The 18464-nt window shown below is 59.6% G+C and overlaps 1 protein-coding gene across 3 annotated transcripts; it reads right to left on the reverse strand.

Annotated features, from left to right (window-relative positions):
• Positions 1-1204: 1204 nt before the first annotated feature.
• On the reverse strand, positions 1205-17939 carry SKOR1 (SKI family transcriptional corepressor 1). 3 transcript variants are annotated; one of them, XM_060294073.1, is made up of 9 exons: positions 15973-17939; positions 7567-9763; positions 6407-6497; positions 5428-5535; positions 4853-4924; positions 3403-3477; positions 3085-3159; positions 2507-2572; positions 1205-1997 (listed from the first exon to the last, which is right to left on the reverse strand). In XM_060294073.1, exons 1-9 carry the CDS (start codon positions 16035-16037, stop codon positions 1903-1905), a joined length of 2844 nt encoding a protein of 947 aa, XP_060150056.1. In that variant the 5' UTR covers positions 16038-17939; the 3' UTR covers positions 1205-1902. The 3 variants fall into 3 exon arrangements, with proteins under 3 accessions (XP_060150056.1, XP_030731164.1, XP_060150057.1); XM_030875304.2 differs by lacking the exon at positions 15973-17939 and adding an exon at positions 12064-12151; XM_060294074.1 differs by lacking the exon at positions 15973-17939 and adding an exon at positions 9985-10128.
• Positions 17940-18464: the final 525 nt, after the last annotated feature.

The following is an 18464-nucleotide window of genomic DNA, read 5'->3' on the forward strand; positions in this document are numbered from 1 at the left end:
CTCCGGACGACCCGCCACGAAACTTCCCCACCAGCGCAGCCGAGGGCTCCCGGGCCCCTGCTGCTCGCCCGGCGGCTGAGCACAGAACGCCCGCCTCCAGGGTCTCTGCCGAGCCGCCCGGGGACGCGCAGTGAGAGTCCTGGGGTGTCGGAGGGCAGAGTCGTCGGGGCGCGCGGGTCCAGGCTGCGGAGTGATGCCCTGCGCTTGCTTCCTCCCAGAGCGCGTCCACGAGCCGCCGGGGACGGAGGCCTGAATATTATTTTAGAGGCCTAGGAAGACTTACGGGCAAGACACGGCACCTCTGCTAGTCAGGTAAGGAGGGGAAATTTGATACCAAATGATTCCCGGGACCGTGCGCTTTCCCACACTCTCCTCCCCCTCCAAAAAGCGCGCTGCCGTTTCCATCATTTATCTGTAGCCCAAGAAGCGGGTGCCCTGTGGAAACTGAGGCCGAAGGGGGAGGCACGTGGCGAGGTAAGGCCTCGGCAACCGCGGCCGTCCCCCCCGGATTCCAGCGGCCGGCGTATCTCACCTTCCTCCTTGGGCTCCTCGACGTCCGCAAACCCGGTGGGACTAAAATGGACGGAACGTCAAAAACAGCCAGGGCTCCCTCCGTTCAGCTAGCGGCGAGGCAGTTGGGAGCGCATCTGCGCACAAGCTGCGAGTCCCCCGCGTCCTTTCCAGGCCTGCCGGGCCCAGGCCCACCACTCTTACCTCGCCCCCGCCCCGCCCCGCCCCGCCCCGCCCCAGAGCTCCAGGGCCTGGTGGACAGTACCCACGCCTCCTGGCAGTTCTGGTTGAACCTGGGATTCCCGGCAGGGCCCGATTCGGTCTCTGAGCGCCCCGGAGGTGGCTTCTCCGGTAGGGCAGACGTGGAAATGGGCACGAGTAAACTCTCGGCCCCTGCGAGCGCTGGAGGGAAGAGTCAGAGACCTTGCAGTAGTTCTCATTCTCCGCCGAGGCCCAAGGGAGGGTCCTAAACGTGGGGCGGGGGTGGCCTGCGGGGCAAGCTGGGGGCGCCTAAAGGACTGGTGGAGAGATCGGGATGTTTGCTGCTGCCCACCTGAGAAAATGCGAGTCTCAGCCCGGGCGCCCCAGAACCCGCGCTGTGGTCCCCACGCACCACCTGTTGCGCCCGTCTCCCCCGCCCCTCCCCCCGCTGCCCTCCCACCTCCACGGCCCCGGGAAGTAACAGATTTTTTTTTATTAAAAACAAAAGTCACGGATACAGGGTGGTCTCCCCAATCAGGCTCAAGGTGGTCTCCCTCTCGTGAGTCAGTTGCAGTTGTCGCCCTTTTTAAAGTGCTGTTACATCAAGAGGTTACAACAAAAAAATAGACAAAGCAAAACCCAAGAGTGAATGCAAAACGGGACCGGAAGTAGGTCCAGGAGAAGGAAGCAAATAACTTACAGCATAAATAAGTTGAAGTGAACCCAATACTGAACCGAGAGACTCAGAGTACATTTATATCCATTGCACATAGCCACTTTGTCATTAGGAACAAGACTTTCAGAAGTGGACGGGACGGGGAGCGCGGGGCCAGCGAAGTTCCTACATTGTATTCACAATTGGGGTTCCGAGGCTGTACAGGGGGGAGAGGCCCCCTCCCCTTTCTTACCCCCTTCGGTCCGGTTAACCCCATGAGGTCCGATGCCCAGGAGTTCAACCGTGGGGCGAGGTGGTATTTACAGTTGGAAACGGAGACGGGGTCCTGGGCGGGGGCGCCCGGGAGGGGGCGGGCAAGGCCGAGGCGCCCGGGAGGAGAGCGGGCGGGCGGGAGGCTGTATTTACATCGGTCCAGTCCGAATGGCTTGTATCTCGCCTTAGGCCGCCGCGGCCGCGGGTATTTACAAGAAGAGAGCAGCATGGCTTGAGGGCGCGTGGGCGCGGCCGGGCCGGCCCTAGGGCAACAGCGGGGGCTTGAAGGAGCAGTTGCCAGTGCAGTGCCGGGGCGTCAGCATCTTGCAGGAGAAGTGGTGCAGGGCGTCGTGAGCTTCTGGAGAGACAGTCGATTGGGCAATGTTGGGCGCCTCGCTAGGCCTGCGCGGCCCACGGGCTCCCTCCCTCCCCTGTCCGCCCGGGTCTCACCCACCCTCTTCAGGCTCGGGGGTTCTCAAGCGAGAGCATCAGAAGGCGAGAGGGTAGTAGAGAGATCCTGGCTATCCAGAACCACTGCTCTAGTTCAGTTGGCCCATTTTACAGAAGAGGAAACTGAGGCACAGTAAGAGGGAGGTCGATCGGCCCCAAACCAGATTTGGACCCGGTGGCAGATTTCCCAATGCTCAGAGCTCAAGGGGCTCTTTCTCCCTATCCCACCGTTCTAGCATCATTTCTCCATTAAAATCAATTTCCAGTTCCCTCTTCTCAGCTACTGATCTATGTAGACCTGGCCTTCCCCTCTCACTAGCACTGCCATTCATTCATTCGTTCGTTCGTTCATTCATTCACTCATTCGCTTGCACAGCCAGCGCCTGGCACCCCTCCTTCTTTCCCCAGCTTCCTCACCTTTTAATTTCTGCTGGATGGCATAGCGCGCCTTCCTCTCTTGGTCAAGTTCGTTACACAGAGTATCTGGAAGACACAGGAAGTAGCCGGTGACCAAATGAGACCACCTTAGGGCCCGCTGGGGTCACAGCCCGGGCCTCACCCTCTTCTCAGCGCTCAGCCCCTGGCAGAAACAAGTCCCAGAGACTGAGGGAGGGGGCGTCAAAGCTCCAAACTGCAGCTTGGCAGAGGGAGGAAATGGCCTGGGATGGTGCTTAAAGGCAGACGGATCTAACCAAAATTAAAGCAAACTTAGGCATTACTTCCCAGGTAATTTTACGCCTCGATTTTTAATTTAGAAACCATGGAAATTGCCGCGATAAGAAGTTCAATCACTCCATGTAATGATGCCTGCAAGCCGTTTGCTGGGCTCGCTTGCCATTCTGAGGCTAATCAGAGTATACAAAGGATATTAAATAAAAAAAATAATTGTTAAATTACCTTCAATTTAAATCCAAATGACTGAGCCAACATTGCGGCTCCTGCCAGACGAGAGGCAGTTACGGCCCGTGCACGCGCTCACCTGACTCCCGTCTTACCTCTGACAATTTGCAGCTGTTGCACCATTTCTTCTCGATAAGCCAACTCCCTCTTCATTTGATCCTGAAAATTATCTGTGCAAATTGATTAAGTGAGAGCTGTTACGCACAGCCCCCTCCCTCGGCCGACTTTCTCCACTCCCCAGCCGCACCCCACCCCCTCCGTCTTTGGCCTAGTGGGAAACCCCAGAAAAGGAGGGTTCTGTGGCTCCGGCCTCGTGCGGAGCGGCAGCTACTTGCACTGGGGTCCCGGGCTCAGCCCGGAGCTTGCGGGAAGAGGGCTCTGGTGATGAGGTGGGGTGGGTCTGGATGGGGTACCTTTGAGACTCTGAAATTCTCGCTCCAGCTTCTTGCGGAGCTCCATTTGCTCCAGGAGCAGTTTTTGCAATTCGTCTGTGAAGGGGCAAGAGTGGAAGGTAAAGGAAGAGGATGGTGGGACTCAGGAGGCCCATAAGGTACCCAGGTCCTCCCCTGGCCGGTTCCCCCGAGATGGGAGTAGGGGAGGGTGCGACCGGATGGTAGAGGCCCTCAACACTCAGTTTTTCCATCTGCACCCAAAGGATTTGGGCAAGAAATGGGGTTAGGGGATTAGGTTGCCCAGGAGAATCAAATTCAGGATAGTAGAATGCATGTTGGACTTCTAGGCCCTGGCCCCCGGCGCCAACCAGCATGGTTTCTGCTTTAAGTTGTCCCTAACTCCCTAAGCGTAGAGGTTGGCCTAGGAAGATGCGGTTTACCCCTTCAATTGACAGACTTAATCCCTCCCTTCAATGATACAGACCAGGGAGAATCTGGTCAAAGCCTTGGACCTCTGCCCTGGAAAAATACATATATTCACAACAGTTTGTTTACAATTTCAAGAGGGCCCAAGACCCCAAATTCATGCTAAGAACGCTCATAAGAAGCACCGAGGATTTTGAAGGTAATCACATAGCCTGTAAAATCTGTCACTAGGAAGAGTGGAAGACCACCAGTGCTTCTCTCCCTCCCCACACCGATTTCCAAGCCCACCCCTGAGCTGGGTGGGGGCAATTGGGTGTGGAAAGCCCTGTTGGCGCCCTCAAAAGCAGCCCCAAAGGGGTGGCAGGGGGGCTGCCCTGACCACGGGGCTATTGGTATCTGGTCCTCCACATGGGGAGGCTCTCTGAGAAATCCTCCCCTAGCAGGTGCTCAGAAAACACAAACATGGGAGACAGAGAAGCAAAGTGGGTTAGAAGCTCCTTTCTCTGTGCCTCAAGTCACACTCTTCCTTTTGCAGTGGAGCAGCAACTCCAGGACCCCATTCCACAAACAAGGTCCATCCTCACCTTATTTAGGGTGGGGTGGAGTTGGTTATGCATTAGCTCCAGGGGAAAAAAAAAAACAATCCTCTGAGACATTCCCGAAGTAAATGCGTCCTCAAAATCTTGCTATTCAGATGAGGCTGAGAGACCCAGATTGCCCTGTCTGATTGTCCACATGCATCAAGTTCTAAGGATCATTACTCATTTTTCTTTCTCACTGGGCTATTCAGACAGGCCCGGCCTTGGGAACTCTGGGGTGGCTGGTTCCCTCCCCCTGCTCACTTCACTCTTCCACTTCCCACCCCCGACCCCGGCCTCTGTGCCAGGATAATGTGTCCAGGGAATTATCCCTTTGGCTCAATGAAGACTGATTCCCCAAGAGACTTTTCTTCTCACGCTCACTCCTACACGAATAACACCCCTTTACAAGAAGGGCCCATCGCCCCCAAGCACAGTGTACCCCCATTTCACAGATTTAACCTCACCTCTGGCCAGGTTCTCGATATCCTTCTCCACTAGTTGAGTTCCCGTGACATCTAGGGTGAGCCCATCTTCACCTGGGATAGAAGGGCAAGTAAGAGGGGTTTTGTCCTGGAGAGGCCTTGGGAGGGGAGGGGTGAGCTTCCTGGGAACTGTGCTAAGTTGGAAACCTATTTCAGACGCTCTGCCTTTAGAGGAGACAGTTACAGGCATCCAGTACTACCCACCTTTCAAGTCATTATTTTAGGGGTACAGCCTTTATTTTAGAGAGTGACCCGCTGGAAGAGAGTGGACCCAGGGAAAACAGGCTATCTTAGGGCAAGAAGTGCCCTTTGACCTGTTTTATGTGGGTGATGGTGTTCCTCATATTCTAGTAAGCCTGCTTCCCTCACGGAAGAGCCTCAAACCCAGCAAGGAGGTAAGCAACTCAGGAAACCTGGCCCGAACCTTAAATATTTATGTGCCAGCCGCGAGAGAGGAACGGCAGCCCCTTAGGCTTGCCGCTGGAGCAGGTGGAAACCTGGGCGACCTGGGGCCCAGCTCCCGGGTGGGGGTGGAGTGCGAAGGTCCTAGGGCTCACCTCTGTCTGTATTTGCGGGACTTGGCTGGGAGATACTCCTTTGGTCTGGATAGGATTTCCTTGTTTCCAAATCGTCGGCAGTCGAGTGATTGTCTTCCTTATCTGGCTCTTAAAGGCAAATAAACCGAGTTTCAAGGAGAGGCAAAGAAACCGTGACCCCGATACGGCCAGAGCTGCCGCGGTCGGGGCGCCCGAGCCCTAATTAAAAGCGTCGTGGCCGCCGCTGGTTCCCGGCTGTGCGCCTGGGCTCGCACCCTCAGGCTTTGGGCCGGCCACCCCCTCCCCCGCGCGCGATCTGCTCATCTCCGGCTCCACGCCCCCTTCCCAGCCCCTTGGAAAAGAGCAAAACGAGCAGCCGAGCCCACCAGGGACAAGCGACCTACATCGCGTGCAGATACTGGGGCACCGCGAGCGCGCGTGGCCGCCGGGTCTACCTGCACCGAGAACGCGGCCCAGGCGGCGACCCTCGGGGTGGCGGCTGCGGGGGGAGACATCTTCCCCGGCCTGGCCTGCCCGGATTTCCGAGGCCCTCAGTCCATTCTCTGAGAGCGACTGGGTCCCGCGCGCACGTGCCCCCGCGTTGGGCTGCAGCTACCACGGCACTTCAGGAGTCCCCAAGGGGGTGGCCATGCGTCCCCACCCGTTCCCGATCCGTCCTGACCACAGGGAACACTTGCTGAATAAATGAGAGGTTCTGAAAAGGATGCCACGCGTGGTTTGTAAAAGGTTTAACCCAGTGCCTGAGGTGTACGTGAGCGGTATCTATGCGGTGGAGAGGGCGGATGTAAGTCGTTGGGAGTCCTCGCTTAGCTTCCTTTTTCTTTCACTGTTTTTCTTTCCCTCTCCCTCTTTCTCTCATTTTCTCTGCCTCTTTCCTCCTCTCGTCTTCCCTCGCAGGCCTCCTCTGGCCCCGGCCCTCTGCGCGCGGTCCCCCCATCACACTGGCCAGGGACCTCGGCAGGGGGGCTGGGGGCGTTACCGTGGGCCTCGGGGGTGCAGAGGTAGGAGGCCGCGGGCCCCAGCGCCGCCGCCGCGCTCTTCACGTGCTCCTCCAGCTCGGGCGCGTACACCTGCGGCGGCCGAGAAATGACAGGCGGTTAGCGGGGCGTTTGGCGGCGGCTCGCAGCAGCCCAGCCCTGCGCCGCGGCCAGGAGAGAACATGAGGGGGTGACGGAGGTGCGCTCGCCCGCTGGACCCGAGCGCCCCGGGCGGCCGTGACGCACGCGCCGCAGCCTTGCGCCCTCGGAGGCCGCATCACCGTTGTGGATTCCTGGTAATTATTAGCGCCCTCGAGAAAATTACCCGAAACACAAAGCGGCTCCCAAGCCAAGGGCAGCTGAAAGCCGCCCCCACCCTCTTCGCCCGTCTCAGCGTCTTCCCTCCCGCCCGCGCCCAGTCCCCGATATAAACGACGCCTTTCGCATCCGGCTAATGATTCGTGTTTTAATGGACCGAATGGAAATGTACAGGTGTGCGCACCCACTTTCAAGTGCACACCCCCCACCCGAACCCGCGGCCCCGGCAGCCAGAGAGCCCCTCTCCCGCCCCGCACGCCTTCTCGACGACAGCTTCCTGCCAACGAACCCTGCGGTTCCTAAGGCAGGAATTCGAAGAGACTCGGAAAACTACGAGTTCGTGTGGAGGAAGATTCCGGGGACCCCGTACTGCGGCTTGGTGGAGAGGCATCCCTCTCCTCTGTTTACCGGCTCGTCTTCCCCGGGGCTCACATCCCCATCCAGGAGGGCGTGCTACCGGCCCGGCATCTTGAGCGCTTTCCTCTGGATTTTGGTCCCTTTCCTCCAGACCCATTTTACTTCTACCTTTCTGTCTCTGTGTGACTGCCAGTCTCTGCCTGTTTCCTCCCCACTCCCATCAACAAAAACACAGCACACGCATTTTTCAGGCCTACCCGCCACCCCCACCCCCCGATCTTCCGAAACCCTCAGTCGGGGGTCCCAGGGAGCCCAGCTCCACAGAGCTCCCGAAGCTGGGCCTATCCAGAGCAGCCGGGGCCTACTGCTGGAACGCCCGCTCAAAACAAACTTCCCGTCCCCAACCCGGCCAGGGCCTGCCCCACATCCCAGAGCTGCCGAGGGGTAAGCAAAGACGCGCCCCCAGCGGGGCGGGCGCGGGGCTCACCTTGGCTGGCGCGGGCCCCCCGAGCGGTCCGCAAGACTCTCGCAGCTCATAGCCCCCACTTGGCGGGCTCCTCTCCGGTCTCTGCACCATGTCGTCGGCTGCCAGGTCCCCAAATGCAGACCGACTGGCTGGGGGTAGACCCGGGGGGCGCCGGGGACGAGGGCTGCCGCCGTCGGGAGAGTCTGTGGGGCCGTCGGCGCCCGATGAGGTGGTAGACAGGGGCCCTGCCTGCTGGTCGCCATCAGGGCCGTCTCCTGTGCTGGGCGCGCCGGGTGCACCGGGCTCGGCCTTGTCCGGGGCTCCCTCGTCGTCGGGGAAGCGGTTGGACTCCACGTCCACCTCGGGCTCGTCCGCAGTGTCCACGTCGGGGGAGGCGGAGTGGTAGCTGGAGCTGCCCTCGCTCAGAAAGTCCGGGCTCACGTAGCCGCCGCCGGACCCTGCGCCTGGCCCGGGCCCACGGGCTGGCCCGCCGCCGTACACGTCGCGGGCGCTACCGTAGAGCTTGGCGATGCTCTCCGCGTCTTTGACCACAGGCCGGAAGGCCGACACGTAGGAGCCTTTGCGCGCGGGCGGCGGGGGCAGCGGGGCCAGCGGGGGCGGCAGCGCCTCGTCGGCGACCTCCTCGTCCAGAGGCCCGCGGGACAGCGCGCTGGGGCAGCGCTCCTCTGCAACCAGGCCGCCCTCCTTGGTCGGCTCAGCACCGTCCAGGGGCTCGGGGCCGCCGCCACCGGCAGCAGCCGCAGCCGCCGCCGCTGCCGCCGCTACAGCCGCCGCCACGGCTTTGGCTTGGCTTTGCGCGGCTGGGTAGGGCGGCACTGGGAGACTGCCTGCCGCCGGCCAGAACATGGGAAACGTCGGGTACACAGTGGCTGCGGCAGCCGCCGCAGCCACGGCCGCTGCGTCCTTGGCTGCTCCGGGGGGCTGGTGACCCCAGAACATGGCGCCGCCGCCCGGGCCAGCCCCCGCACCGGGGGGCAAGTGGCCGGTTCCTGGGCCGCCCGCGCCTGCGCCAGTGCCCGCGCCCCCGCCGCTCCCGGTGCCTGGGCCGCCCTTGGGTTCGCCCGCGCCTAGCACGGGGTCGTCCTTTTTGGGGCAGAGGCCGAAGGCCGTGGGAAAACCGTAGGGATGAGGGAAAAGCGGCGGGGGCAGCTTCTGCAAGAGGCCAAAGCCCTTGCTGGGCACTGGTATCACCGGGTAGCTGCGTACGCCGGCGCCGCCACCAGGTCCTCCAGGGCCCGGGGGGCCGCCAGCTCCCGCCGCCAGACCAAGTCCCCGCTGCGCGTGAGGAGGAGGCGGCCCGGAAGGCCCGGCGGCCTCTTCTTCGCCACAACGCAGGCTTTTGTGGGGCGGCGGGCCTGGGGCCATCTCCGCGCCGCACCCCGGGCCGCCCCCGCCGCCACCACCAGCACCACCCTTCCCCTGCCCACCCGACCCGCCATTAGCGCCGCCGCCTCCTTGCAGCGAGAAAGTCCGCTTGCGAGTGCCACCATTGAACATGGCCTTGACGTCCTCCCAAGCGTGGCTCAGTTCGTCTGTGGCCGACTTGTCACTGAGTTTGAGGTGTCGGCGCCACGAGTTAAAGTTGGCTGCGTCGGGCTGCGTGTACTTGGCGTCGGGTGTGCGGTGCGAGTGGAAGATGAACTTGTTAGGCGAGAAGTACATGCTGCAGTAACCGCACTTGATACACTTGGCACGCGAGCTGTTGTAACGCGCGGGGATGAAGCTGCCACGCGAGCCCCAGGCGCACTCGTGCACCACATCGAAGGCGAAGTTCTCGGGCAGCTTGGGTGGCTTGTGCTCGCCCAGGAACGACTTGCAAAGGCGTTCGGCCTCGCGCTTGGTGATCATGCCGCAGCGGCGCGACGAGATGGGCATGGCCCCGGCCCGACGCAGAATCTCCAGTTGCACCGGTGTGCACTGCACGCATGTGATGCCCAGGGCCACGCGGCGGTTGTGGATCTCATTGTAGCTGTAGTTCTTGAGGAGGGTGTTGGAGATCTGCGCCAGGCATAGGCGCTCCTGACTGTCGATGACCAGAGACACGATAGGCACCCCGTACAGCGACGTCTCGCCCACCTGGTTGGGTTTGAGAGCGCTGGAGCCCGAGTAGGGCTGCAGCTCCTGCTTGGAGTTGGGCGAGGAGTTGCCCTCGCGCCCCGGCCCCAGCTGAGTGGTGAGAGCCTCCATGCCGCCGCTCCTGCGAAACAGAGAAAGCAGAGAGCCGATGAGCCATTTTCAGCGCCAACGCCGCTTGGGCCCGCCCAGCAGGGCGCGCCGAGTCGGGCGCGCGGGGAAACTTGGCAATGGGGAGTCCAAGCTCATTCGCCCCCTGGACGGGCGCCTTTTGTTATTCAGACGCGTGCTGGCGCTGGAACAAAAGCCCCCGGGGTTTGGAGGAGGAGTATGGGTAATTGAGACCTCAGGAATGCCCCGGTAGCTAGGAACCTGATCTTCTTTTCGGACAGGGGAGGAAGTGGGGCCCAGAGACGGAGAGTGACTTGCCCAAGGCCACACAGCAAAGCCATTGCCGAACCCAGGCTTCCTGGCGCCCAGATCCGTGCGTCTTCGGCCACCCTCGCAGGCTGCCCTACCCGTCCGGGTCCTGAAGCCCTGACGTCGGGGACAGGCCGCCCCTCTGCTCAGTCGCGCATGCACGCGGGCGGGGGCAGCGCAGGGAGGAATAGGGAGGGGGGAGGGGCGGTCACTGCCCATCTCCAGACAGCAGGGGGCGGGGCGGGGCGGGGGGGGGTTGGAAGGTGGCAAGGAGAAGGAGGAGGGCCTAGAGGCCGTGAGGGAGGCGGGGAGAGACAGAGGCGACCGCTGTTCGTGGTGCTGAACCCGACTCTTTCCAAAGCACGCCGTGAGTGCCCAGCCTCAGGGTTGCCCCCACTGCACCCAGCTCCGCGCCAAGCCGGCTCCCCGGGATAACAGCACTGCTTTCCACAAACACGAGCTTTTCCTCTCACGCCCGGAGCCTCGCGTTCGTTGAGCAGAAAGATTCCGGCTGGAAATATAAACCGTTTTCTTTCCAACCATCGGTGGGATCAGGGTCAAGCAATTCCTAACCACATTTTCTGCATTTTTAGCTGCGTTCCAGACCAAAGCTGGTTTCCCTCCGGGTCAGCATGTGGGACGGAGAGGTTCTCAAGGAAGTTCCTCAGAAGCCACTTCTCTTTTGCTTCTAGGCATCCACTCCCTAAGTTTTCCTCCTTCAGATATGCCTTTCCCACTCAGGCCAAATGCAGTCTCTCCAGGTTCTGAGCTTCCTCTTTTGGGGCGTCTTTTTTTCCTTTTTTTGAGTATCCTTCGTGCCGGGCTGTCCTGACTCATATGGGCTGAGAAGGATCCTGGCCGGTCTCTGAAGCCACCACAAGGCTCCAGGTCAAAAGTTACTGCTGGTCCCGAGCTTTGCTCTCTGGCCGAGGCAGGGAGGCAGCCGCGTCTGCGGACATCAGCAGCGGGAAGGACCCGGGGATTGATGCTTGGGGCCCCCTAGGTGGCTGAGCCCAGCCATGTATCCTCAGACACCGAAGGCTCCTGCGGCCCAGGCAGCCCAACCCCGAGGGCCCCTCCTCTAAACTCGGCAGAAAAGGCAAATCCATTTTCAAAGGGGGCAGCTCTAGCAGGACAGGGCATCCGAGCTCAAAAGCTTCATCAAGCAGACTGGGATCTTCTGTCAGTCTGTCTCCCTCCCTCCCTCTCTGTTTGTCTAGGTACCCCGCATCTGTCGGTCTTATCTGTTCTGAGCTGTCTGTCTCTCCTCGCTAGCTCCTCTTTCTCCCATCTGTCTTCATACCTTCTTCAAGTATCAAGCTATTTATCTGTTATCTGTCTTTCATCTTTATCTCCGTGGATCGAATTGAAACTAGTAGACCTTCCTTTTGCGTTGAAGTCCCTTGCAACATTTTAGGAGGCAAAAGCACTGTCCTAACTCCTCGGCTGAGGGGTCTGCAAGAAAAGCCCCGCACCCCCCTTTTAAGGGTTCTCAGGCTAGGGAGGTGGCGAGGGAGCCACGGTTCTGGGAAATGATAATGTCTTCTCGGTTTCCCGAAATCGGCAAGTGTGCCTTGCCCGCATGCAGTGAAGGGAGCGCCCTGATCCGAGCGCGTCCTCCCCAGACTGACGGTCTGGAGTCCCCCCGGGGTTTTCCCTAATGGGGGAGGGGGCTCCGGACCCCGGATCCAGGAGAAGGGGGACCCTAGGAAAGGAACCGAATTTCGAAAGCCAGAGTGGAAAGCCCGGGCAAAGGGTTGTGCGCAGTGACAAGGAGCAGCGGCCAGGGCGGCTCAGGGAGCCCTCGCCGGCTCGTGGGGCTTCAGGGGGGAGCTTGGAGAGGGCGACGAGGCGGGAGGCAGGCAGCGCAGAGAGTGAGGCGATGGAGTCTTTAGGTATAATAATAATAACAACCACCACAAGAACCCAAATCGGAAGAACTAAACGAAAAAAGCTGTAGAGACAGGGCGCGGGGGCAGCCGGCGACCGGGCGCGGGTACTCACCGTGCGGCGGCGGCTGGAGCCGGGCGAGCGGTGAACGGAGGTGCGCGGCGGGCGGAGCGGCGGGCGGGAGTCCGGGATCCGCCGGGCTCTCCGGGTGACGGCGCGGCCCCTCCCCGCGCGCGCGCACAGCCGCGCTCCCGGGCTCCCCGCGCTCACACTCGCGGTCCCGCTGGCCCCTCCCGCGCGGCGCCGTCTCTCAACTGGCGCGGGGCTCCAGGGTCCCGGGCGGGGAGACTTGCTCCCTGTGCCTTTGCCCCTGATGCCCCGGACGAGCCCGGAGTGGAGGCCGAAGCCTGGAGCGCATGGCGCGGCGGCTGGCAAGGCGCGGTGACAGCCCGAGTGGCGAGGCCAGCGCGGGGCGGGCGCGCCTGACATCTGCGAGCCGGGGCGCCACACCCACCGCCCGCGCAGTCACTCGCGCCCTCCCGGGGTCCGCTAGTCCGCGGGCCACGCGCCGCGCCCTCCGCCTCCCCACAGCCCCCGGGTCTGGGCGCCCCAGGTAAGCGGCCACACACCTGCTCCCTGCGCCCGGCACCTGCGGCCCAAGCTCATTAAGGGGACCAGGAGGGAGGTAGGGCCTGGGGCCACAAAGTTTGCCCCCAAGAACAAAGTGGGAAGGCCTCAGCGCTCCCGGCTAAGGGGCCAGGACCGAGACCAAGGCCAGGTAATGGGGCTACGGAAGATTCAGAAGGAAGGGGAGAGGGGATGGGTACTGCACTTTCGTGCCAAGGCAGTGGCCTTGGGAAGCCAGTAGTGTGGGGAGCCGGAGAAGAGATCAGGATGTGGGGTACCAGGGGAATGGCAGCTGGAAAGGGGCAGAACCAACTCCCCCACGGCTTCAGACTTGGATGCGAGGTGTCAGGACAGCTCCAGCATGGGGAGGGGCGACCTCCTGCCTCCTTCACTGAGCTGTGGACTCGGGAACTGGGTTTGGAGGTCCTAGGCCTTGACTCTCCCCCCCGCCCCCCAACACCAACCAGCCCAGGGCTGGATCCAAGTCACCACTGGGAGATACCTGGGGTCAACTACTAGTTGACCACTAGACCACTCCCTAGCTCTCCTGTGAAATCAGTTTCCCGTGGTGGGGTTCTAGCCCCTGATGCTGCAGACGCTCCCTGGCATCTTCTCTCTTCCCAGAGCTCCATTTCTCTCCACCCCTCTCTTTTCTCTGTCGGCTTCTGTCTTCACCATCCTTTCCCCCACTATCCCAGTGGGTCTCATCTTCTCCCTCTCTCTCAATCTCCGTCTTTCCTTATTTGAGTTATCAGTCGCACTCCCTCCCTCTGTGCCCGCACCCGTACGCCCCCTCGCCCCCCACCCCTCCGTGGCATTAAGTGTCCTTAATGGACACGTTAATTAAACTATAATTAATCATACTGTCCGGCCCAAGTTTGAACAATTACCCTAATCAAACAGAAGTTAATAATGGCAGGCATGGCCCGGGGCGCGGCGGGCCGCCAGGGCAGGGGGCGCAGCGGCTGTGGCGGCTACCGACGCGGGCAGCAGCGACGAGAGCAGCCCGTCCTTGGAACCCGGGCGGCGCCATAAATCTTCCGCGGCCAGCGGCGCCGGGTCGCCCTCGCCCCCGCCCCCTCGTTTTCCCTCTCGCTCTGGGTTACAGGCCCTCTCCCCTCCGGCACTCGGGCTCCTCTAGGGTTCGTCTCGCCCTTCTCCTACACTTCTCTCCTCTGTTTCTCTCTTCTCTGCGGGGTCGCAGGGACCCTGGGGCACGCCTCAGGGGGTGGGAGCGGATCGCCCAGGCCTACCCTCGGAGAGAGGGGGCGGCCAGGCCCTAGGACTCGTTTGCCACCCCCTTCTCCCCTTGGCTAACGCGTTTTCCGAGGTCACGAAACTACCCTCCCCCCCAGGCTTGAGGGCTTAGTCTCTGCTGCGGGGTCTCTTCTAGAGGGGTTCTTGCTCTTTCACCTTCCAGAGTTCCCGTCTCTCTCTCTTGGATTTCCTTGTCTTTCTTTCTTTCCTCCCAGAGCCTGCGCAGCCCCTTTTCTCTCTCTGACTCTTGCCCCTCCACTGGTGCGTCTTTCCCAGTCCCTGCCTCTGTCCCGTTCTAACTCTGCCGATCTCTACCTCCCTCCCGCCCCACTTCCCTCCAAGGAAGACAGGAACCTATTTTCCGTCCCGGTCCGAGAGCCGCCCCCAGCCTCCACCTGCTCATCCCCCCTCCCTCGGCCGGCCTCCCCACCCCATAATTACAATCCCGTTCGGTAATTATTCTTAGCCTCCTAATGATTTTTTAAAAGGCATCTCAGAATTCGGCGTGGTGGTGACAACGGTCTCGGAGCCAGGACGCCCCCGGGGTGGTGGGGCTTGGGAGTGGGAAAAAGATGGGGAGGATTCCCCTGAGCAGGGCCTGCCTACCCTGCCTCTATTGTACTGCGAGGGCCAGCAACGCCTCTGGAGCCGGCCTCTAGCGAACTCCCGGCAGCCGGGCCGCGGGGCCCCGGGGACTTCTCAGACAAAAGTTCTCTTTGCGGGTTGCAACGCCGGGGGGGGGTGCAGGTTCACCCCTGCGTCTCCGTTCAGAACCAAACTGCGGACAGCTCCCTGCACCCGGTCCGGCTTCGCAGACCCAGCCTGCTCTCTCACCCGGCTCTGCACTGGAGAAAGACTTAAAGGAGCTTGGAGAGAGGCTGAGGAGGCGGCACCGCTCGCTTGAGGGGTAGTGATCTCCGGGGAGCGGGTCTTGGGGTCGGAGCTGGGCTCTGCTCTGGACCAGCGTCCAACTGGTTAGTATCACCGCAAAGAGCATTTTACAGTTTGCAGAGAGCCCTTTCTCACAACAGCCCTGGAAATAGGTAGAGATCATTTATTCCCATTTTACAGGCAGGAAAACCGAGGGTCAGGCAGTGGAAGCCAACTCACCCAGGTTCCTCGGTCAATAAGGGGTGCAGGCTCATCTCCCAGACCCCAAATGTCGTGCGTTGCATGCTGCCTGGAGGGCCTCGTTTAGTGAAGGAAGACAAGCGCTGCACAGTTCACGAGGAGCTTTTGGGATCGCCCTCAGAACACTCCGTGAGGAGGAAACAGGCCTAGCAAGGCCAGGTCACTTGCTCAGATGAAGGCAGCCAGTGCGGGGCAGCGCTGAGACTTGAACTCGGGCTCAGACACGGGAGGGTGGCACCCCTCTTGCTCAGACAGGGCTCTGAGTCGTGCGGCCCTGTCCAGAGCCTGGGGAACCCGTGGGAGTCGGTGCCCTTGGCCTTCCTGACCCCCATTGGCGCTGAATCTTTTATCCACTGCCGAGTGCACCACGGTCGGAGGGCCAGACTGTGGATCGGGGACGCGCCTGGCGTGCAACCGAACAGCCCTGGGTCCGTGCTGCCTCTGAGCCCCCGGCGTCGCATGCACAGAGCCGGGCGTCCCACGCCCATTCCGGCTCCCGCTTGGGCTGGGGCTGGGCGGTCGCGCCTCCTCCTCAAGCACGTATCTTTTACCAGTTGAATTAACGGCAGTTTTCGTCAGTTAATTAGGTTTAATTTACATAATTAGTACAGTATAAAGAGGATTGGGGATAATCATGGGGTACGTAGCGCTTACTGTGTAAACACGTATTCTGAATTAAAAATCAGATGTAATTAAGGCGCGCAGGCCCTGTTTAGGCAGGGTTTTAATTGTAATGAATTTCTAATTAACACTCAATGATTGCCAAATGCAAAGGGCTGTAAAATTTTCTTGTAGTTTTGCTAATTTACTGTTTACTTAATATCTGGATATTAATCCGACGACCAGATAGACCCTAGCCCCTCCCAGCGGCCCGGCCCCAGCAAATGAAGGTGGCTGGGCGGGGCCTGCTGGCCGCTGCTGAGAGCAGAGGTGAGATCGCGGGGGAGGTGAGGTCGCGGGGGAGGCGGGGGCCACAGAACCCGCACGAAGGTGCTCAGAAGTACCCACCTCGCTCCGTGTGCAGACGGGAAGACTGAAGCTCCAGGGAGAGGCCAGGGCTTGCCAGAGGCCATACACTCCGGGTTCCTGCCTCCCAGACCCGGCTCTTGGGGATCAGAGGCCAGGTCAGCGCTCCTGCCAACGAAGGACTTCTCCCTCGGGACATGAAAAGGAGGGAGAAAAGTCTCAGCCTAGATCCAGTTCTACTGTCCACTTGAGTAACCATGGACCTTGACTTGGCCTCAATATGTGCATCTGTAGGATGGGCACACTGGCACTTTGCAGGAGTGAAGGGTTGACTCAGAGGCCCAAGGGCACTGCAGATAAACATCTTTCTTCTGGAGCCCTGAGGGGATGGGGGGTGGAGCTTGAGGGACACTGCTTGAGTGTAGGTCGCTTAAGCTTGGAGGAGGGGCAGAGCCTGGAGGACTTGAGAATGGTTTGAAGGTTGCAGGGCCTGGCTCTGCCCAATCTGGGGCTCTCTCTGCACTTGGGGATGCAAGTTAGGCTGGGAGGAGGGAGCCCAGGACAGACTTATTTGCCCCAACCAGAAACACATATCCCCAAGGCCTGAACAGAGGTATTTGTGAAAGAGGGTGGGTATCTCAGCCGGCGCCAGGACTCCTCCCCAACCCAAAATCTCTAGTTTGGGTCCCAGTTGCCTCTCCTCCCCCCAGGGTTCACCTGCTGTCAGTCCCAGCTTAGCTCTAAGTCTCTCTCTATCCGAGATCTTTAGCACAGGGGAGACTCTGTGGGCACTTAGAAATTTCCTACCAAGCCAAGGAACACACAGGAAGAAAATTCAATGGCTCTTAGAGGCTTCCGCCCCACAGAGCAGGCTACCTTCATTTCTCTCAGTACCTGCCTTTCAGAAGCCTCAGAGGACTCTCCTGGACACTACACTGAGCCTCCTCTAAGCCTGTCTGCTTGCCCGGACCCCTCACTCCTGTCTGTCTGATGCGATTTTATTTTCTTCATTGGATTGTTCACTCGTTAATATTTCCTGATTTGTTTGTGCGTGTTTTCTGTCTCTCCCACTGGAATGTTTTGTTTGCTGTTGTATTCCCAGGGCTTAGAACAAGGCCTAGCACACAGTTGGTGCTCAACATGTTTGTTAAATGAATGAGTGAACAACATTTGAATGGAAGGGCTGTGACCAGACTTGCTGGCCATAGTGATTGAACGGTGCCCTTGTTGTTTAGTGGCCAGTCAGGTTCTTCAAGAGTTGTAGGTTCCTGGTGATGTCTAGGAAGGTCTTGGGATTCTCAGCCTCCACACAGATTCAGGCAAGGCTACTCAGGCAGAGCCTCTGAAGGCTGAAGGCTGGTTCTCACAGGAGGCGGGGAATGGGCTCTGGCAGGCAGGTAGGGAGCAGCTGGCAGGCTTGCTGAGCGCTCCCTGGTAGCAAGGGCTTCCTTCCCAGGGCCTCCTCCACACAGCATGGTGGGCAGAGGGGCTGGAAAGAGAACAGACTCTGGACTCAGCAAGGCTTGGGTTCAAATCCCAGTTCTGCTCTGTTTGAGTCTCCAAACTTGCATCTGTAAAATAGTTCCTGGTCTTACAGGATATCCTGGGTCCCACAAGGATGTCATAAGGATTAAATAAGGTGCTGGGTGTATGGCACATAGCCAGGTCTGGGACTAGATTGAGTGCCTCGGGTGCACAATTTAAGCAGGGATTCACTCTCAGGCTCCTGAAAATTCTCCCCATAGTCCCAGCCTTGCACAAGCAGACGGCACAGAGTAGGTACTCAATATCTGGGAGTTCCCCTTCCCTAACAGCCTCGGATCATTCTGGACAGCTGCCTGAACGTTGGTGGAGTTCAGTCTGCTTGCTGGGACAGGTTGAGCTTTTTTGCGATGTAATTCACATATTTAAAGTGTACAATTCAGTGGTTTTTCATGTATTCAAAGAATTGTACACCATCACCACTATCAATTTTAGAATATTTTCATCACCCCAAAGAGAAACCCATACCCATTAGATATCACCCCATCTTCCCACCCTCCCCCAGAGCCTGGCAACCATTAAACTACTTTCTCTTTGCCTATTCTGGACTGCTCATATAATTGGAAACGTACAATATGTGGTCTTTTGTGTCTGGCTTCTTTCACTGAGCATTTTTTTTTTTTTTTTTTTTTTTTTTAAGCTGTACGTGGGCTTCTCACTGTTGTGGCCTCTCCCGTTGCGGAGCACAGGCTCCGGATGCGCAGGCTCAGCGGCCATGGCTCACGGGCCCAGCCGCTCCGCGGCATGTGGGATCTTCCCAGACCGGGGCACAAACCCGTGTCCCCTGCATTGGCAGGCGGACTCTCAACCACTGCGCCACCAGGGAAGCCCATCACTGAGCATGTTTTTAAGGTTCATCCATGCAGTAGCATCTATCAGTACTTCGTTCCTTTTTATTGACAAATAATATTCCATTGTATGGATATCCACATTTTGGTTTTTCATCCACTGATGAATATTTGGGTTGTGTCTACTTTTTGGCTATTTGGAAT

The sequence above is a fragment of the Globicephala melas genome, chromosome 2 (genome assembly GCF_963455315.2).
Source record: "Globicephala melas chromosome 2, mGloMel1.2, whole genome shotgun sequence".
Taxonomy (NCBI): domain Eukaryota; kingdom Metazoa; phylum Chordata; class Mammalia; order Artiodactyla; family Delphinidae; genus Globicephala; species Globicephala melas.